We start from the raw sequence: 21076 nt of genomic DNA on the forward strand, positions 1-21076 counted from the left end.
TTTTGCATTTATGTAACAGAACATTTCTCGTGGGATATTCGATCTCAGATATTCATCCACATTGTGATGTATTATGACTGTAGTTCCTATGTTTTGACTGCCAAGTGGTACTTTGTGGTGGGAATTTATTCATCTGCTCTCCCATAGATGGGCACGTGGGTGTATCCCAGTTTTGGCCACTGTGGACAGCGCCCCTGTGAATATCCTTCCATGTAATTCCTGGTGTAGACAGGCAAGCATTTCTCCACGGTTTATACTTTGGTGTAGAATTGCTGGGTCGTGAGATACGGACATGCTCGGCTTTGGGAGAGAAAGCCGAGTAAACTCCACATTGTGAATTGGTTGCACCGATTCACATGCCCACCAGACGTGTTAAGAAGGCTTGCTTTTTCTCTACAGTGCTTGCACTTTCTACTATACCATGTGTTTTACTTATGTCTTTGTTTACCATCTGTCTCTGCCCTCCACCCTGCTAGAAGGTCAGCACCAGGAGGGCAGAGATTTTTCTAACTCTTTGATGCACTATTACATTCCCAGTGCCTGGATCAGTGTGTAGCACATAGTAGATGCTCAATAAACATCTGCTGGTTGGATGAACAAGTCGACGGCCCCAAACGAGAGCTGAGAGCTCCTATGATGTATCATCAGCCCAATTACGTGGGGATGGGCTGATTTCACCCTCTCTCTCTCACTCCAATCCAGGAAAGGACCACTGGCTAAGAACTACTGATGCCGGGACCTCCAGACCAACTAAGTCAGAGTTCCTGTGGGTGGGGCTTGGGACATAGATAGTTTTTAAGCACCGCACCCCCACCCCTGGAGATTCTCCCTTGCAAACAGAGTGAGACCCAGAGCTCAAAGGGAAGCTGTTCATCTCACCCAGAGATGCTCAGGTCCCAGGCAAGTCCCACTGGACCTGAATTTCTGGGTGAGACTCAGGAATCTGCAACCTCATGATCTGGACACGCGGCCATCAGAGCAGGCCCCTCCCAGGCCGCGTGCCTGTGGATGCTCCTCACCCACCAGGGCCAGCTGCGATGTTACGGTTCTGGCATTTTTCTAATTCCACCTCCAGTTCTCAGCAGGTAGTGAATGGCCTCTTACCACTCGCCACCCTCGTCTCATCCTGCAGGCCCGAGGTAGCCTCCTGTTTTCAGTAGAATGCTCTGAGTTCCAGGGGCCCTGTTTCACTCCCCCAAACATCCAAAGAGTCTTTCTTGCTCTGTTTCTCATTTCCCACTTAAACTTTTCCCCTTACTGCTGAGGGAAAGGTCACAGCTGGTCCATGGACCAGGATGTAGGGAGCTGAAAGAAGAATTCAGAAGGGCCTTAACTCACTCGGCTCCTCGGGGTGGAGGGCAGGGCTGACATCTGCCTCCCAGGACTCATGCCCCAATTGTACATGACTTTGGTATGGTCTTCAGGGCCACCCATCTTGTTCTACGTCCCACAGAACAATTCCCACACCTTCACTTCCCGCTCCAGGGGATTTAGCCCAGCACTGGGCACCCAGTAGTTGCTCAATAAAGTCTGGTTACTTTCAGGCTCTTTCATACACAACTTGAATTGCATTAAATCCCCTTCAGGGACTTCCCTGGTGGTCCTGTAGTTAAGAGTCCACTTGGCAATCAGTATAGGGGTGCTAAGTCACTTCAGTTGTGTCCAACTCTTTGTGACCCTATGGACTGTAGCCTTCCAGGCTCATCTGTCCATGGGATTCTCCAGGCAAGAATACTGGAGTGGGTTGCCATGCCCTCCTTCACAGGGTCTTCCAGACCCAGGGATCGAACCCGTGTCTCTTACATCTCCTGCACTGGCAGGCGGCTTCTTCACCACTAGAGCGGTGGGTTCGATCCTTGATCCAGGAATATCCCGTATGCCACCGGGCAACTAAGCCTGTGTGCCACAACTACTGAGCCTGCCCTCTGGAGCTGGCAACTACCGAAGCCCAAGCACCCTAGAGCTCCCATGAGAGAAGCCACCGCCACGAGAAGCCCGAGCAGCACAACGAACAGCAGCCCCCACTTGCTGCAACTAGAGAAAGCCCGCGTGCAGCAATGAAGACCCAGCACAGCAAGGAAGACCCAAAAAGAAGTAAAAAAACAAAAAACAAAAAACCTCCCTTCAGTAACTTCCATGGCTCTCAGGATAAAAACCCCAAACCCATGCTAGGCCCTGCATGGGGACCTTGCCCACCTCGACTTGCCCCAGGCTCACCCCTGCTCCATTCTCAGTGGTCACTCCAGCTTCCTCTCTCTGTTGCTTTAACACACCAAACTCTTTCCCACCTCTGGGTCTTTGCACATCCCTGCTCCTCCCACTGGCTTATCCACATTACCACTGTGGATCCTTGGGGGAGTAGCTGAGATGTCACCTCCTCTGAGAAGCCCTCTCTGATTCCCTAGACCTTGTTGGACCCCTGTTAGAGGCCCTCATGATATCCTGAACTTTTTCATAGCTCTTGCAAAGTTTTGTAATCATACTTAAAGTGATTCTTTGATTCACAGCTCACACTGCCACTAGACTGAGAAATAGAAGAGCCAGAATCATGTTGTTTGGGTTACCTCTGGTGTCTCCCTGTATAGCCTAGTGCCTGGCTTAAGGGCTGGGCTCAGTATACTTTGGACACATAAATGAGTGGATAGATGGATGGAGGGATGGTAGGTAGAGAAAGGGAGGGTACTTATCCAGCTGAACACATAAATGAGTAGATGAATGAATGGATGGATAGATGGATATGAGAACAAAAAATAAGTCACTTCTTTCTGCCATCTTTCCATGTTGCTATAATAGTGCACATGAACGTCCTTAAGAACATTGATAATGCTGAGAAGAAAGACAAACTCCAAGTTCATTTAGGCCATGCTCCAAAGTCATCACCTGGCTTTTAACTGCTGTTTGTTTTGTAGTGGAAGACTTTCCTTGAAAGGGTTACATGATTGCTATTGTGATGATGAAGCGTGGCTGCATTGGCTAATTGGAAATCATTGATGATCACAGAACAAGAACATCATTGCGAAACTCACACACAGGTCAAGTAAGTGTGATTAGCCTTGAATTTGACTCAAAGATCTAGAAAAGTGACAGGATCATCTTCTTTCATCGCATTGCACCAATGACCTCAGCTAGCATCATGGCTGCAAGGAAGCGAGACAGAAACACACAGAAGAGAAAATCCTGGGATTTTCTATGAGGGGTGTCATTCCTACACACAATACATTTTATTTTATTTTATTTATTTTATTTTTCACAATACATTTTAAAAAGAGTTTGTGATGGACTGCATTTGTTCTATTGGCTCCTCCACTGGTGTCTGAGCCATCTCTCCAGTGGATTGTGAGCTCCGTGAAGGTCAAATTCTTTCCCCCTCTTTGCCATTTCTTTCTCCCAGGATGGTGGGTGAGCTGGGCTCTGTACTTCCAGCTGCTCCACAGCCCAGTTGAGAGGGCCCGCCGTGAGGACCATGCTGCCCTCAGCTGGATGCTGAACAAACACCATAGCAGCACTGGTGGTGTAGGAGATGCAAAAGCATTTTGGATTCAAATCCCAGCTCTGCCACTCAGTCCCTGGGGGAACTTGGACAAGCCGCTTTGAGCTCCAGGAGATTTTTTTTTTTCCCATCTGTAAAATGAAGACAATATTACCTACCTTGTAGGACAATCGTGAAGGGGAGTGAGCATTACATAAGTGCCTTGGCACATAATAGACACACAATAAACAACAATGCTTATGTAATAAACACCAGCCACACCACATGAGGGTGAATAAGACGCAGTCCCTTATCTCAAGGATGTCTCACTCTAGCAGGGACAGATTCCACTGAAGTGGCTTGTTGTGGTAAAGGGTGTCCTGTCGAGGTATATCGGAAAAGGCAATGACACCCCACTCCAGTACTCCTGCCTGGAAAATCCCACGGATGGAGGAGCCTGGTGGGCTGCAGTCCATGGGGTGGCTAAGAGTCAGACACGACTGAGCGACTTCACTTTCACTTTTCACTTTCATGCGTTGGAGAAGGAAATGACAACCCACTCCAGTGTTCTTGCCTGGAGAATCTCAGAGACAGGGGAGCCTGGTGGGCTGCTGTCTATGGGGTCGCATAGAGTTGGACACGACTGAAGTGACTTAGCAGCAGTCGAAGTATATGCGATGTAACGCAGAAGATGGGATGAGTTCAGGGAAGGCTTCCCGGAGGAGGTGACCTTTAGTCAGACATTAAATAGCATTGTACAGTCTGGAGTCTTGAGTTCCTCTTTCCAACTTGCTGCTAAATTTCTAGGTGACCTTGAACCAGCTCCTTCTCCACTCTGAGGTCCCCAGACCCCCTCCTGTAACATAAGGTTGTTCAGCATCAGCTCCAAATCTTTTGGGTCACAGCCTCCCTTGAGAAGAATCTGCAGAAAACCAGAGCCTTTCTAGAAAAAAAAAAAAAGCACAGACATGTAAGTCAGTAATGGGAGGACAGGAGAGCCATCAGTGGACCCTAGGCTAAAACTCCAGAGCTCAGCCATCCCATTGGCACTGTAGCATCTCAGAGCTGGCCCTGCCCTCAAACACAGCCTGTCTTTAGTCTGTGGAGGCACAAGCAAACAGAATCAGGATCCAGTCTGGAAAAGCCCCTCAAGCACTGGACAGCAGGAGATAGCAGGGCCCTGGGGAACTGGCGGCGGGTGGGGGTGGGGGGTGGGTAGGTCACTCCGGCTGGCTGGGGAACCAGAGTTCCATTCTGGGAAAGCTCCCCTGAGCCGTCTGCCCTTGACCTTGTCTAGTTTATCACCATCTGCCCTGGAGAGGAAGAGGAGCGTGGGCTGCTCTGGGCAGGCTCCCAAAGAGGCCGCTGACCCCCGTCTGCCACCCAGGCTGGAGTTCCCGGACACATCCTTCATCTTTCCTAATCTAAACACCCACAGGCCCCGAGTGGTCCATCCCTGCCCCTCCTCCCCCCACTGCCCAGATGATGTGTTCTCAGTTTCATCCAGCTTGCTGGACAAGGGCTAGCTGCCCCTCCCATTAACACTTGAGCTGCGGCCACCACCTGCCTCCCTGTCCATCCAGCCTGCCCTTGCCTAGCATTTATTGAGCACCTGTTGTTGGCAGGCATCCCTGAATGAGACGACAGAGGGCCCGCCCTTACCTTCCTTCGAGGTCTCTGCCTCCTGGCTTAGGTCCCCCCACTCTCCTGGAGGCAAGATGTTCTTGCTACCTCCACTTACCTGGAGCAGGTTAGTTGTCTTGGGGGAAGCTGGCTCTGGGCTGGCTAATTGGGTACTGGGAGGAGAATCAGCTCTGAGTGGTGTCTGAGCATTGCTCTAAGCTGCTGTGTGATCCTGGGCTGATTTCTTGCCCTCTCTGGGCCTCAGTGGGCCCATATGTACACTTCAGAGTTCACAATTCCCTCTGCCAGCCCCTCCTCACTCCCCTCCCCTGGAAGGAGAAAAGAAGCCTACCCTAGAACGCCTTAAGATCTTTCTTTAAACAACCTCTGCATCCTAATCCTTTCGTTCCAGCATTTATTGAGCATCTATTGTGTACCAGGCCCTGGACTAGGCAACTGGAACGTAAAAATGATTCAGATTCAAGCAGGTGACCAAATGGACACCCCATTCCATGGCCTGAATCCTGCTGGGGTCAGGAGGCCCCGTGGGGTCCCAGGTGAGCCCAGCCCAGGATATGGGGCGCCCGGGGACTCGCGTGTCAGTGCCGGCGGCGCTTAGGGCCGCGATCTGTCTCCTCCCCTTCCTCCTTCTCCGCCCCCTCCCCCTTCCCTCCCCTGAGCGCGGCGACGGCCGCCTCCCACCCGCGGGATCCCGGCGTCCGGCCGCCGGCTCACGCGTCCGTCGGTCGGCTGGGTAGTCTGTCCTCGCGCAGAGAGCCCAGCGCCCCGCCGCGCGGCCTGGGAGGGAAAGGGCGCGGAGGCGGGACCGCGGCTCCCTCCCACTCCGGGGGGAGCCCAGGAGGCGGCGGTGCTGAAGCGAGAGCCAGAGAAGGAGGCAGAACCGGGGAGAGGCGGTGAGAGCGCGGGGTGCCCAGGGACCCCACCCCCGGCTCCTTCGGGAGGCCCGCGCGCGCTCTGGGGAGGTCTGGCCTGGGGACGGAGGGTTGTTACCGGCAGGGCGGGAGGCATAGGCGATCCAGCTCCTGGCTTCGCCTGCTCGGTGACGCGACCCCTGAGGGGCCCTGGGCCGCGCCTGCAGCGCCGCGCATCCTGGCACCTCCCGGCGCATCCCGCATCCCTCGGCCCGGAGCGGGTCCCGGGGGAGGGGAGCGCTCAGGTTGCTGAGGAGGGGGCGCCGCAGGCGAGGGGTCTTGGAAAATCGCGCCCCCAGCCCCAGCCCTCCCTTGAGGCCTGCCCCAAGGGAGCGCGACCGGGCGACCCCCTTTAGCCCCCCTCGCTGCCCGCTCCCCCCCATCGGATCCCCATTGTTCTCAACCCGTCGCTCTCCCGGGGAAGGGGGGAGGGGGTGCCGCGCTCTGGTCTTAAAGGGCCCTCTCCCTCCCCTTCTTGTCTCCTGGCAGGTGGTGAGCGCGAGTGGGGTGGGGCGTGCCCACGGGCCCCCGCCCCCCTCGTCCCCCAGCCCAGCTCGGGAGCCGCAGCTCGGATCAGGGGGCTGGGAGTAGCCGCCGCATCCTCCCCCGTGCGTTCTTCGAGCCACCTGGGCCTTCCAGGACGGCGTGGACCTGGGGGGGGTACAACCGGGACAGGGACGCCCCCTTCAGCGGGAGCCGTCGGGGGGCGGGGGAGCGGACCTGAGACAAGGCCAGCAGCCCCCCTGGAGCCAGGCGCAGGGTCTGCGAGCGCAGAGGGCCGGCCGGGGTGCTGCAGAGAAGGCCGGCTGGAGCCGGGCCTCCTCCGGGGGTGACAGGCCCTGCCGCGGCCAGAAGGAACGAGGGGACCAGCAGGAAAGAGCCCGGACCTAGAGTAGAGGCAGTTGCCTCACCCCTTCGTCTGAGCCTGGAGGGAACCCAGGGATTGAGAGCACCGTTTTCCCCTTCCTAAGAAAGACACTTGCCAGAACACACCTAACCTGAGACAGCTCTGAGGGGAAGGGATCTTGGAGCCTGGAACATTCCCCCCCCCCAGCCCCCAACACTCCTTTAACTGAGGCCTGCGGGCCTGAGAGGGGCCGGGAGGACACAAAGGAGGCCGAACAGTCCTTGTTGCCCTCCCTGGGGTGAGAGGGAGCTCCCCTCCACCCCCGCCAGCTGCCAGGCCCAGGAGCAGCTAGGTGGGGAAGAAGGGGGTCCTGCCCCCTCGGGCGGCGGCTATGTCACGGCCAGGCCAGGGAGTGATGCTGCCGGTGAACGGGCTGGGCTTCCCACCGCAGAACGTGGCCCGGGTGGTGGTGTGGGAGTGGCTGAATGAACACAGCCGCTGGCGGCCCTACACGGCCACGGTGTGCCACCACATTGAGAACGTGCTCAAGGAGGATGCCCGGGGCTCTGTGGTCCTGGGACAAGTGGACGCCCAGCTGGTGCCCTACATCATCGACCTTCAGTCCATGCACCAGTTTCGCCAGGACACAGGTGAGTGGACTCGCGCCCCTCCCCTCCCCACCGCCACCACCATCACCATCGTGGCGGGATGCTGAAATACCCCAGCATCCCTGAGGCGGGAACCCAGAACTGCAGAAGGCCCACCTGCTGCTCCAACCCCCTCTCCCTAAACGGGTCAGTCTAGCCTAGTCCAGTTGAAGAACTGGGTTCCAATCCAGCCTCTTATGTAGGGCTGCAGATGAATTATATCGCTTCTGTGAGCCTCAGGTTCCCCTCTGCAAAATGGATGGGTCAGTGTCTCTAACAGCTGTGTGAGGATTAAATAAAACTGTGCTCACTGAGCCTAAAGCCTAGATCATTAGCGTTCAATCATCAGAATGAAAGGGCTTTTCCTGCACTTCCTCAGTTGATACTTTTTCAGCCACTACAGCCAGTCTTCCTAGCATGTTTGTGGTAGTCCTGGTAGCCGTCCCATTTTACAGGTGAAGAAACTGAGTCTCACAGAAGCTGAGCGATTTAAACTCACAGAAGCTGAGCAATTTAAACTCAGAACTGAGATCTAAGCCCAGGCAAGAGGTTTTCAGAGCTGAAACTCTTAACCAGAACCTCACATCAGCTCTGAGAGCTGGTGTTGTTGGAGTGATGTAGTGGTGGTTGCAATGATGGGGGCAGCTGAGGGGGATTGGTGGTGTTGATGGTAGAAAGGCAGTAATGATGGAGGAAATAGTGTTGGTGGCAATGTCAGTGGTATTGACTGTGGAATTGGTGGTGGTGGTGATGGTTGTGTTGGTGGTGGTCTTGGGAGCAGTGTGATGGGTTGGTCATGGTGGAGAGAATGAGGCTGATGGCAGCCTTGGTGTCATGTGATAGGTGATGATGATGATAAAAACGAGGATGTGATTAAAAACAGCATTTCAGTTCGCCATCACTGTGGAGACCTGCCTGAGTCATTGTTGCCTGGTGGTCTGTATGAAAAGCTTGGTGGGCAGAGAGGAATGGCAAGGTCTTGCCTCTTAGAAGCTGCCAAGAATCCTTGACATGATCACCCCCAGGAGTCTGATGATGGGAGGTTTGAGGGAGTTACAATGACTCCCTAGATGGTAGAACTGCATGTAACAGCCTTGGGGATAATAGAACACATTCCATCTCTCTAGAGCTATACTGTCCAATATGGTAGCCACTAAGCCCTTGTGGCTTTTGAAATTTAAGTTAATTAAAATTAAATCAAATTAAAAATTTAGTTCCTCGCTCCCACTAGCCACATCCACATGGCCACAGGTATCTGGTGGTGGCTATACTAGACAGCATAGGTCCAGAATACTACCACCATCGAAGAGTGTTCCAGTGGCTAGCTCCACTCTAGAACATTGCTTGGTGCCTGCTCAGTCGTCCCCACATGTGGAAGCAGGTGAATTCATGACAAATGGTTTGTTGTGACTTTTCTGTACATCTGTGTCCCCAAACTCTGGGAACTGGCAGCGGTCACTGGTGGTACCATTTGTTCGTTCATGCCGTCATCGACTTACTGATCTCCTGTGTGTCAGACCCCCGTGCTGAGTGCTAGAATACTGTAAGGAGCAAGACTGCCAGGGTCAGCGAAATCCAATGGTTAGGGCTCAGAGCTTTCACTGCCATGTCCTGGATTCAATTCCTGCAAGCTGCGTGGCACAACCAAAAAGAAAGACAGCCGGGGTCCTTCGTAGAGGTCTATTTCTGGAGGACCTATGCAGGAGATCCCTGTGTAGTCAGCAAGCAACACATTAACCACACAGATAATCAGGTGCAGGTCTCAGAACATGGAATAACTTTGGTCGAGTAGTGGTCACAGAAGGCTCATCTGAGGAAGTCAGGTTTGACTAGAAATCTAAAGAATGTTTGAGGGAGACAGCTTCCCAACAGAGGGAACAGCTAGTGCAAAGGCCCTGTGGCAGGAAGGAGCAGAGTATGTTCAAACCCATTGCGTTTGGAGTGCAGTGGATGAAGGGAGGTGGCATGAGATAAGGTTGGATGGGGAGAGAATGAATACATGTGTACATATGGCTAAGTCCCTTTGCTGAAACCATCACAGTGTTGTTAATTGGCTATATCCCAATACAAAATAAAAACCTTTTTTCTTTTCTTTTATTTATTTTTTATTTTACTTTACAATACTGTATTGGTTTTGCCATATATTGACCTGAATCCACCACGGGTGTACATAAGTTCCCAATCCTGAACCCCCCGCCACCTCTCTCCCCATATCATCTCTCTGGGTCATCCCAGTGCACCAGCCCCAAGCATCCTGTATCCTGTATCGAACCTAGACTGGTGATACGTTTCTTACATGATAGTATACATGTTTCAATGCCATCCTCCCAAATCATCCCACCCTCTCCCTCTCCCACAGAGTCCAAAAGTCTGTTCTATACATCTGTGTCTCTTTTGCTGTCTCGCATACAGGGTTATCATTACCATCTTTCTAAATTCCATATATATGTGTTAGTATACTGTATTGGTGTTTTTCTTTCTGGCTTACTTCACTCTGTATAATCAGCTCCAGTTTCATCCACCTCATTAGAATGGATTCAAATGTATTCTTTAAAAAAAAAAAAAAGAAGAAGAAGTTCGAGCAGGGGCTAGACATAAAGCCTTGAAAGGGGCTCTGGATTTTATCCTGAGGGTAGAAGAAGTCACCATCGAGCTCTTGTGCTGATCCTTCCAGAGAGGCAGAGTCCCTGATGAAGAATTGCTGGGCATCCCCTGCCCCATTCTCTCTGGCTTATTCCCGAACCATCTCTGGTGGAGGGCAGGGATCTGACAAAGCGTTCTATAGGCTCAGTGCTAGTGCTGGGCGTGGGGAGAGTTTTCCAGGGCCGAGAGGTGGTCCTCAGAAGCAGGAGTTGCCCCATTCGAGGCTGCCAAGTTGGCCAGTTTGTCTGTGATCCCCACACCTCTGTTCTGGGCTCCTTTTCTCTTCCCACACCCTCACTTGGGCTCCCAACTCCCCAGACTCCCTCCATTCCCCCTTTCAGGGGGCCCCTTACTCTCAATGGCATTCCTTTTATGGGTCAGCCTTGCTGGACCCCCTAGAAGTTCAGTGTCAGTCATGTTCCCACTGCCCCCTCCAGGAGCTGCTCACTCCACACCTGCCCCGTTTGCCGGAAAAGAGAAAAAAAAAAAACACTCAGCCCTCCATAGGCTCCTGGGAGCCTGCCAGGACCCCCCAGTGAGAGAGGAAAGCCTGGAAACCTCTGGGCCAGCAGGAGACCTAGGAGGCCCAGATAACTGCCAGAGGGAGGGGCAAGATGTCTCCCACCAGGAGGGTTATCATGTGCTCGGCCACTTCTCCCAGGAGCAATACAAAATCAAGGGAGGACATCTGGTCCTCACCCTTCATAACTCAGGGAAGAGCCTCGAGCAGCCGTTGTCACCTCCCCAGACCTCAGTTTCCACATCCATGAGATGCACAAGAGTATTACTTTGCCAGCATTGTTGTGGAGCTGGTGGAGAGAATCACACACCTTATTTTATCCCACAGACCCTAACTAACTGATTGCCCACCATGTATCCAGCATGTATTGAACACTACAGATGCCTGAGAGATGAGTAGGAGATCCTAAATCTTGAAGATTGTGGCATGCACACACACACACAAAACAATATAAAGTTGTAAAACCCAAAGCTCGCATGTATATATTGAAATGAATACAGCCTCTCTTTAGATTTTTCTCTTTTTAATATCTATTTTTATTTCTTCACTTGGCTGCTCTGGGTCTTAGTTGCAGCACACTGCATCTTTGATCTTCGTTGCTGAGTCATGCGGGGTCTTTTCTTTACGGCATGTGGGATCTAGTTCACTGACCAGGGATCGAGCCCGGGCCCTCTGCATTGGGAACGCAGAGACTTAGCCGCTAAACCACCAGGGAAGTCCCCTAGATTTTCTAATGGTAAGATTCTTGGCAAATTCATTGCAGCAGAACTTTACGTTTTTGTGGGAGTTAGCAGCATGCCCCAGTGACCCTGGCATTGGCACCACAGACTCTCTGATAAGGTCAGATAGAAATAGGTTAGCCTCTGTGGATCCTAGTCTCCATCGTAACTGCTGCTGTAGCCTGACTCTGCCGCTGTAGTCTGAAAGCAGCCAGACAGTATGCAAATGAATGAATGGGTCTGTGTCTTAATAAAACTAGTTGCAGCCACTGAAATTTGAATTTCATATCATTTTCACGGGTCATGACATATTCTTCTCCTTTCTCTCCCCGCTCCGACCCCCATCCACCAACCATTTGAAAATTTAAGAACTGCTCAGCTCATAAGCTGTGCAAAAGCAGGCAGCCAGTGGACTGGACCAGTGGGCTGCGGTTCACTACTCCTAACATAGCCTTAGCCTGCCCATGGAATAGGAGAGTGCAGATGCCATGGCACACTCAGTGTGGCCTGTATGAAATACTCGCCTCCTAGGGTGTGCCGAGGTGTACGTGTGTGTGCATACACACAGCGCCGCCCGCCTGTACATCATTGACACCCAAATGCCCTGTCTATAAGCCTGTCATGCTGCCAGCGGAAAGCAAGCCCAGGTGTCAGGCTTGGACCACAGGGGAAGGGCCAGCCCTGGTCCCATGGGGGCTGCTGTTTGTTCAGCCTGTGCCCCGTCACCTCTCCCCTGCTGGGCTGTTTTCATCACTCACCACGAGGGGTAAGTTTCCCTTTGACGCCCTGAAGGTCTGGAACCCACGTGGCAGGGATGCCATGACCCTGGTGTTCCTTTCACAGGCACGTCTGCTGTGATGTGGGTGATAATGGGCCAGCGTGGCACTGGTCTCCCGTAGCTTTCCCGGTTTTCCTTTGTCTTGAGCCGACCAAACCAGGATTTCACAAATGGGAAAACCAAGGCGGAGGGGTTGGCCCAGGTGGGCAGAGCTGCTGGTGGTGGAGCTGGGTCCAGGAGCCAGAGGGGTTCTTGGAGGAAGATGTTGGCTCCCAGCAGCAGTGGGAGAAAGATGTGGGAACTGCCTCCTGTCCCCCATGAGAGGTCACCTGCTGAGAGCCACTTCCCCACTGCTGTGGAGGCAGGCGGCCGCCACTGAGGGCTTCATCTAGACCCTGGATCCTCCTCTTGGTCCCTGCATGGGACAGAGATCTGAGCTAACCACTCCCCAGGCCATTTCCAGATTTCTCTCTGAGCTCACATGGCTGGGAGTAGGGGCGGGGGAGTGATGAATTGACGAGTGACACCTATTCTTTTCTCCCTCTGCTGCTGGGGGCACTCCTGGCCGCCTTCTGCCCATTCTGTAGATGGGACAGCTGAGGCTGGGGGACGCCAGCCTGGGGACCATCCACAACTGCTCTCCCCACAGCTCAGAGCACGGCTGTGCCTGGCACTCCCAAGCTGTCAGGCTGGAGTGACAGGTGGCGCCTGGTTTCAGCATCTCCCAAGCTAACATCAATCCCTTCTCTGGGTAGCCGACGCTCCACTCAGCCCGGGAGCCCTGATGGAACATCCTGTCTGAAGACACACTGAGGCTGTCGCAGATCGGGTAGGGCCACCCAGAGAGAGGAGCAGGTGTCACCAGGGAAAGCATCACCAGGATTTAGACCCCTAGGCAAGTCGTTGTATCCTCCAAGAGAGAGAGGCCCAGAGAGGGTGCATGATTTGCCCAAGGTCACACAGTCAATCACTCCTCTGGAACCGGGTTTCTCACACAGGTTTCAAGGATAGAGACTAAGGTTACATTCAACAAGCCTGCCAAGAGTCGCCTCCCCTCTCCCTTGAGCGCTCTGCTGGGGCTTGTTGCCAGATTCTGTACCAAAGTAGGAACAGCCTTGTGCAACCCCAGAGGCCTCCAGGGCCCAGCTCCCTGGTTACACAACCCCATGGGACCTTCTCCCAGACAACCCGGAGGGCCCCCAGGGGGCTGGGCCTGGCACCAGGGGCAGGAAGGATGATAGTGTTTGGACTGGGAGGGGCCTGTCCCCTAGTGGCTGCAGCTCCAACTGATTCATACAAGGATGTCTCCCACCACCACCTGTTGCACTGCCTGCATCTCCACCCTGACAGATCCATCCTTTTGCCTCCGGCTGCTTATCTGGCTCCTGGAGTTTCCTCTGGTACCATACATTCATCATCACTTTTATTTGATAATCACTGGTGCCTACTCAGTACCAGGCCCTGGACCGGTTCCCTGGAACTCAGAAAGATGGACAAGACCCCTGCCAAATGAGTTTCAGAGTCTAGTTAAGGCAAAGGCAAGTACATATCATGGGAATAGCAGCCAAACTCTCAGATGCAGATATAGATCTGGATTCCAGCTTGGCCCTTTGCTGGCTGTGTGACCATGGGCTAGCCCCTTAACCTCTCTGAGCCTCAGATTCCTATTCTGCAAAATGGGAATAAGAATAGTCCCTACCTGAGAGGATTATTATCGTGAGGATCGAATGAGATAATGTAGGTAAAATCACAGAGAATATTACTTTGCACATAGTACTCATGTTCAAGTAGGAAAAAGATTTAAATACCTCATAGGAGAGGTACAGGTTGCCTGACAAGATGTTATGGACAGTGTGCGCCAGGGTCCTCTGAGCAGGAGGACTTCCTGGAGGAGGAGTTCTCCAAGAATCTGTATGGTTTGAGGAACACTTCTGGCTGGAGGCAACCCAGGCAGGCCTGAGTGGAAGAGGGAGGCAGTGACAGAAGCCGGGAGACGTAGGGAGGGGAAGGGAGGCCCCTTGAGTCTCACCAGGCATGACTGGGCCTCCAGCTGTCGCCCTTTAGCAGCCAGGCCCCAGGGGACCCAGAGCCACACTACAAGGCCAGCCTCATTAATCATGGGCCCTCAGAGGCCAGAGGTGAAGCCGGCTGGGCTGGGGCTGACGCAGGCCCTTCCCAACAGTCTGGGCTCCCTCCTCCCAGCCAGCAGGCATCAGCCCACTTTATACATAGCCAAGGTGAGGCTCAGAGAGTGGAGAGCCACCTGCCCAAGCTAGGAAGACGTGGATCAGAGATTCAGATCCGGGCGGCCTGCAGCGCCCGCCCTGCATCAGGCCTGATTGCCCCAGCACCTTGGACAGCACCACCCCATGGCTGGACCACTCCTGCGGGGAGTGGGGGTGAGAGATACTGAGTCACATCCTCCTCATAAAAGCTTCTCTCCCCTTTCATGTACCCTGCCCCTGCCGCTCCCCTCTCTGTCCTTTCCTGCTCTTTCCCAACCTCCCTGCACCCCGCATCCTCATCAGTCCAAGGGAGCTGTAGAGTCTGACCTAGAGATGAGGGAGGTGGTGGAAGCTGTGATGGGGAAGTGTGGGGGCTGGAGTAGGAGAGGTGACAGGGAAGGTGATGAGAGCCATGGGGGTGGGGAGGGGACAGGGAGGTGATGGGGCTATGATTGGAGCTATTAATGGTAGGGTGGGGTGGGGTGGGGAGGGTGTGATAAAGGGGACTGTGATGGGGAGGGTCATAGCAGTGGTCACGGAGGGAGAGCAACAGGAGTGCTGTGCAGACTGTGATGGAGGATGGTGAAGAAGGTGATAAGGAGTGAAGGGGGAGGCATAAGGGTTCTAAAGAGGGGGTGATGGAAGATGTGATGAGAAGACAATGAGGAGGGGCTAGGATGGGGAAGTGAGGACTGGTCACACGGGAGCTGCCCATTCAGGCTGCAGGCAGTGGGAACCTTAGCTCCCTCCCCACGGTGTGGGGGGTGCCTGGGGCCCTCCGAGGTGCCCTGCCCCCATATTTTTGTCCCCCTGGGCCTCCCTCTCACTCCTGTCACACCCAGCAGTAGCCATTCCAGGACAACCTCCAGGCCCCAAGACAGTCGTCACCACTCCCTCCCCCAACAATGAACCCACGCAGGCTCCCAGTCAATGCAGGTACCCTACCAACCCCCAGCTACCCTTGACTGACACCAGCTGAGAGCATGGGGCCCCCGATCTGGAAGTGGCTGCCCCGGGGAGCCTTGTTGGTGAGATCCGGGCTCTAAAGTCCCTTCTTCGCAGCTCTCTGGTAATTGTGGGGCTGGGGTAAGGATGCGAAGGGGTGCTGACTTGTGACTTTGAGTAAACCACACTATCTGCGTGAGTCTCGGGTTCCTCCTGTGTAATATGGGCCCAACAACAGTCCCCGTCTCATAAGATTCTGATCAGTATTAGTTTGTCCATTCAGCAGGAACTTAATGAGCACCTACTATGGGCCAGACACTGTCCCCGGCACTAAGGAGGCAGCAGTGAGCGGGACACACACAAATCCCTGCCCTCAGAGCCCTTCTATTTTGGTAGGAGTGATGGGCCTGGTCCAGGAGGCCAGACACTGAGGAGGTCGGGATGTGGGGGTGGCCTTGACTTGGGGGCCGTAGGAGAAGCCAGGCTGGAGGCTGAGTCTCCCCCAGGTCTTGTGGAGCTGCCTCTTGGCTCTGCCACTCCAGCCAAGTACCTGTCTCTGGGCTCCTCCCGTTATCCCTCTGGAGTTGCTCCAGGCTGCCGCTTCCACCTGCCCGGACGGTAGTGGCAGGCGGGTGATGGGCTATGGGAGGAAGTCTGGCACCAGGCCCTAGAGCTGAATGCCCTGAAATGCAGAACAAAGGAGGAGGCAATCAAAGGAGGCGGCGCTGGCGGCCAGGACAGTCCTGCCAGCAGCCTCAGCGCAGGCACCTCTTCTGCTGATGACAAGCTGAGCCTCACCGCCACGGAGCCTTTGTCACCTCCCCCTCCAACTGGCTACAAGCAGAGCACACTGGGGGAACGCATAGGGTTCACCCGAAATGGCCCCGACATGGAGCCCTCCCCAGGTTCCTCTCTTCTAGGGAACAAAGGTTCATTTATGCCAAGGTGTTAGTCACCTGGGACTGTGAAAATACGACTCAAGGAGCCAGGGGTCAAGATCTATCTCTACATTGTAGGTGATTTGAACCAAGTCCCTTTCTCTTTGGGGGGACCAATTTCCCCATCTAGAAAAGAGGCTGAGAATTCGGATGCTTCCAGGGCTGGGGCAGCCAACAGAAGTGTGTGCAGTGGCTGAGAAGGCAATGATGTTTAACTGTTGTTCTTTAGTGCCTGGCACACAGTAGGTGCTCAATAAGTACTTGAAAACATGTAGGGTGACTGTGACTCAGCTTCTGCTAACCATTGCCAAGAAAGCCAATCTTTGTCACTGACTCTTTGGATATTTGAGGATTTTTTTTGATATCCAGACTTGAGTGAGTCCACTTCATTAAAAAAAAAAAAAATGTTTGTTTATTTGGCTGTGCTGGGTCTTGGTTGTGGCATGTGAGATCTTTTAGCTGTGGCATTGGAACTCCCAGCTACAGCAGGTAGGACCCAGTTCCCTGATCAGGGATCAAACCCAGGCCCCTGCATTGGGAGAGTGGAGTCTTGGCCAATTTTTTTAAATGCCTGGTCATTATACTTAGAAGATATAAATAGTGTGGGGACCAAACAAAGTCACAGTCACGCTCCACTTTGCAATCTCCAGCCTAGTCATCTGTAGTACTCAGGTGGGTTCACATGTGTGTATTTGGTCATTCATTCACTCATTCCTTCATTCATTTAACTAGCATTTTCCAAGCGCCACCTCCCTGTGCTCCTGGCTATGGAAGGATGCTAGGGTGGCTGAAAATCACCCAGCCTTTGAGAGGCTTCCGGGCTGGAGAGAACAGATGCCTCAACATTTAGAGCTTGTGCTCTGTGCTTTAATGGCAGTTCTGCAGGTACAAGGTGCTGTGTGAGTCCCAGGGAGGTAGTGATTCTCCCTGAGGGTGGCACAGATTTTGAACCCTGACAAGCATGCGGGAACCCAGGAGATAGGGACATGGGGTGGTTTGAGTGGAAGGACATTCCAGAGGTAACAGCATGGGCAAATACACAGAGGCAGAACCGTGTATGTTGCATTTAGGGAATAACTAGACATTTGGTGCTATTAGGGTGTGAGGCTGTGTAGACAGCTGGGCTTCGAAGATGAGCTAACGCATTTGGACTGATTCATTCTGAAGGGTGCTAGGGAGCTACTGATGGGTGTAGATCAGAGGAGTGATGTGGTCAGACTTGAGTTTATGAAAGATCCTCTGGCCGCCTTGGGCGAGAGTGTGCCTTACAGGGTGTGAAGGGTACAGACTGGGACACAGGACAGAGGGTGCTGCAGTCGGCTAGGCAAGCAATCACGGTGACTTGGACCAGAGTGGTGGCGCTGGAAGTAAGAAGTTCAAATCTGGCTGGGTTGAATCCCAGCTAATAGCTTATGTGTGTTATTTGGAGTAAATCACTGCACCTCTCTGTCTGGCATTTGTGCAAGGCAATGATAACAGTGGTACCTGTTCTGTAGAGTGTTACGTGGATTAAGCATTAACATGTAAAACACTTAGCACAGTACCTGGCACATAGTAGGTCTTCTGTGGGTGTTTACCATCAGGGTGGGGAGGAAGATATTCAATTTCACAGATGAGAAAGTAGAGGCTTGGAAGAGTCAGGGCAGTGGCCCAGTAGCACTGAGTGCTCCAGGAGATAGAAGACTCTCTGCTCTTTCTCTTTCCTGCCCCCTCATTTCCCTCTCTCAGCTTCTGCCGCTATGCCAGGGGGTCCTGAACCCGAGTGTGTTGGAAGCCATGTGACCGGGAAGCCACACGCACAGCTCATAAAGTGGACACAGCCAGCTTGCAGCTGCCGGCAAGCCTCCAGAGGGAGGGCTTTTTGAAACCATTTTAAGGGTGGTAGCCTCTCCAAATGCCCCACAGCCCTTCAGCCTCCTCCAGGCAGGGCTGGAGACCCCCTCCCTTCTCCTGCCACAGAGTTTAGGGAGACTGGGCCAGCTTCAAACGTGCAGAAACCGCTAATGGGCTGTGGCTCAGTTGACAAGTCCCCTGGGAGAGTTTGGAGGGAAACAGAACACGGCGGGATTATTGATCACAGGGTGGGAGGGGGAGTTGCCCCGGGTCCACAGACTGCAGTTTGAATCCCAGCTTGGCCACCATCACCGGGTGGACCTCCAAATCTTCCCAAGGAGCCTCAGTTTCCCCATCTGCCAAATGGGGCCAACTACAGTGCACAAAACCTCTCAGGCTCTTTCAAGGGCTGATCGGTATGCATCAGCTCTTAGCACAGTAGCTGGTGTTCATTCAGTAAAGCAGGATGGCTCTTGCTGTTGATGTCAGGGAGTTGGCTAGCCACTCAGATAATCAGTCGAGGCATCAGGGAGACGGCTGCTATTCCAGAAGGCCATATAACAGCTTGGGTCTGAACGTCAGCTGTGTCCCTTACTTGCTGTGTAAACCTCCATGCCTCAGTCTCCTCCCCTGGAACACAGTCCAGTAAGAGCAGGGCAGTGAAGGGGATAACTGGAGTCGAGCAACCCAGGGTGGGTTCCGACCGGATCACTTCCTTGCAGATGACCTCAGGGGTTCCTAACCCTCTCTGTGCCTCTGTTTCCTCATCTCTAAAATGGGATGGTGGATTTCCTGGTGATCCAGTGGTTAGGACTTGTGACTTTCATTAGCCCGGGTTCAATCCCTGGTCAGGGAATTGAGATCCTGCAAGCCGTGGGGCTCGGCCAAAACAAAATTCTTTTGTAAATAAATAAAATTAACTGGGATGGTAATATCCCTACCTCATAGGGCCATTGTGAAGATTAAATGAGTTATGAGCCTGGTTACAAAAGTGTGTTCTCCGAGCGTGACTGTTACTATGGTGTGACTTCTGGGTTGGTGGAGGCTTCAGTGAACTATCTCATCAGGCCCAGCGTCCACTGGGTGTTGAACTCATGCTTAACCCGCTGCCCCCCCCCCCCCCGCGCCCGCACAGACCGCAGGCGGCAGGGGGGCGCCCCACCCCCCCCCTGACAGGATGTCCCATGACTGCCTCCCACAGGCCCCCTCTTCCCGTCAGGGTCTGGGTGCCCCTAAACTGAGGTCACTTCCCTCCGGGAAGCCACCCCCCAGAGGGAGGGGTTCATTGCTGGGCCTTGGGACTGGCCCAGCCCAGGGTAGAACCCTTTGAAGGCAAGAGAGGCAGACAGGAGGGCTCAGAACCTTCCCCCCAGCTCTCTACAGAGTCAGCTTTTTCTTAAAGCCAAAATCTGGGGGCTGAGACACCCACACACCCCACCTTCAGGCAGGGGGTTCAGATCGGGACCACATTCTCCAGGCAGAAACCTCTCACCATGGCGAAACAACTGAGCGCAACTGAGGCAGTGAGTTCCCGTCGCTGGAGCCATCCTAAGCTGGACTATCCATTGGCTGAGTTAAACCAGTCTTAGAACCAGTCTCACCTGGCTTTTCCTTTACTCCGTGAATAAGGCATCATTCCCCAAGTCTCCCAAGATTTCACTTCTCTGGGATCTCAGTTGTGTTCTGTAAAACAGGAACAATTCTAGTTCTTCCCTGGAAGAATGATGGGGGATAGAATGAGTTAGTGCAAGGAAGGTGTTGAACTCAGCCTCTGGCGCACAGTGGGGACTCAGTCAACATCAGCTTTATTGTTATGGCCGTAGCTGCTGGCTACCCCCGCTGCCTCCCCTCTCTGCTCCTCCCTGTCTCTTGGCCTGGCTCTCTGGTTCTCCCTAACTGTCCATGACTCCCTCTGTCTCTAGGCTTCAGGATCCTGTTTCTTTACGTCTCTTTGCCCCCAGCTCTCCTGTATCTACCTCAGCGCGGCCCATTTTGATCTCGGCCCTCGGTGCGTGTATGTCTCTCCTAGCCTCTCTCGCCCTCTCTCTTGCTTCCTCCCGTGTCTCCATCTCTCTTTGGTTGTCTCTGTCCCAGGCACGAACTGGTCACTGGCTGCAGTGACCGCAGCCGCCCCCACACCCCGTCTCCGGGGGCCCAGCTCCTACAATCCTCCAGCTGACATTTGGCCAAAGCCCCTTTCCTCTCAGTTCAGCTGGAACAAGATTGGAATTTTTCAACCAAACATTCCTGAGAAATGAAGGAGGGAGTGTGGGGGGACGGGGAACAAAAGCAGACATAGAAACCAGCCCAGAAATAGTACGAGCTTGACACCGGTTCCTCACCGCCATGGGGACACAGACCCTGATGACCAGCACAGCTGGGTGCCCAGGAGGCTGGAGAAGGGGGAGTGGGCCCAGCAGAGCTGGTGGGTGTTAGAAAGATCAGCCGTGCATCCAGCCCACTTGTCTGAGGCCCTTCCCATCTCCCAGGCTGAAGAACCTCCAGCCTCTCATCTTAGACCCATTGTTCTGGTCTAAAATCTAGGCCAAGGCCACTGGGGAGGAGAAAGAGCGTTTCCGCGGTTGCTCCCTTGCACATCTCAAGAGCGTGGCCCAGGCAGGTCCCCAGGGAACCAGCTGGCGCCCCCTGCCCCTCGACCTGGTCCAAGGCCAGTGGGAGCTGGGGAGGTAGATGGCCGGGCAGGCAGCACTAGGCGCTGCGGGGTGCGGGGCCGGGCGGGGTGAGCGGCAGCTGCCCTAATTACTCCAGCTCGCCAGGTTCCGATCTCCTTTGAAAAGGACTCCAGGGACGCAGCCTTTAATAACTACCAGTAAACAGGCAGGAAAATCGATACCTGGTAAATAGAGCCCTGGAGAGAGGGATGCCTGGGCTGGCTGGTCCTGACCTGGCTGGGAGAAGCTCCTGGAGTCCTTTGTTGCAGAGCTGGCCAACGCCGA

The 21076-nt window shown here is 53.8% G+C and overlaps 1 protein-coding gene across 1 annotated transcript in view; it reads left to right on the plus strand.

Moving 5' to 3' along the window:
* Window positions 1–6726: 6726 nt before the first annotated feature.
* Window positions 6727–21076, plus strand: part of DTX1 (deltex E3 ubiquitin ligase 1) — a 38030-nt gene continuing 23680 nt past the window's right edge. Inside the window, exon 1 of the mRNA XM_040251609.1 lies at window positions 6727–7521. Within this exon, the coding sequence (XP_040107543.1) occupies window positions 7263–7521 (259 nt within the window). The 5' untranslated portion in view covers window positions 6727–7262. The remainder of the gene's footprint in view (window positions 7522–21076) is intronic.

This window comes from Oryx dammah, unplaced genomic scaffold (genome assembly GCF_014754425.2).
Source record: "Oryx dammah isolate SB20612 unplaced genomic scaffold, SCBI_Odam_1.1 HiC_scaffold_12, whole genome shotgun sequence".
Classification (NCBI taxonomy): Eukaryota; Metazoa; Chordata; class Mammalia; order Artiodactyla; family Bovidae; genus Oryx; species Oryx dammah.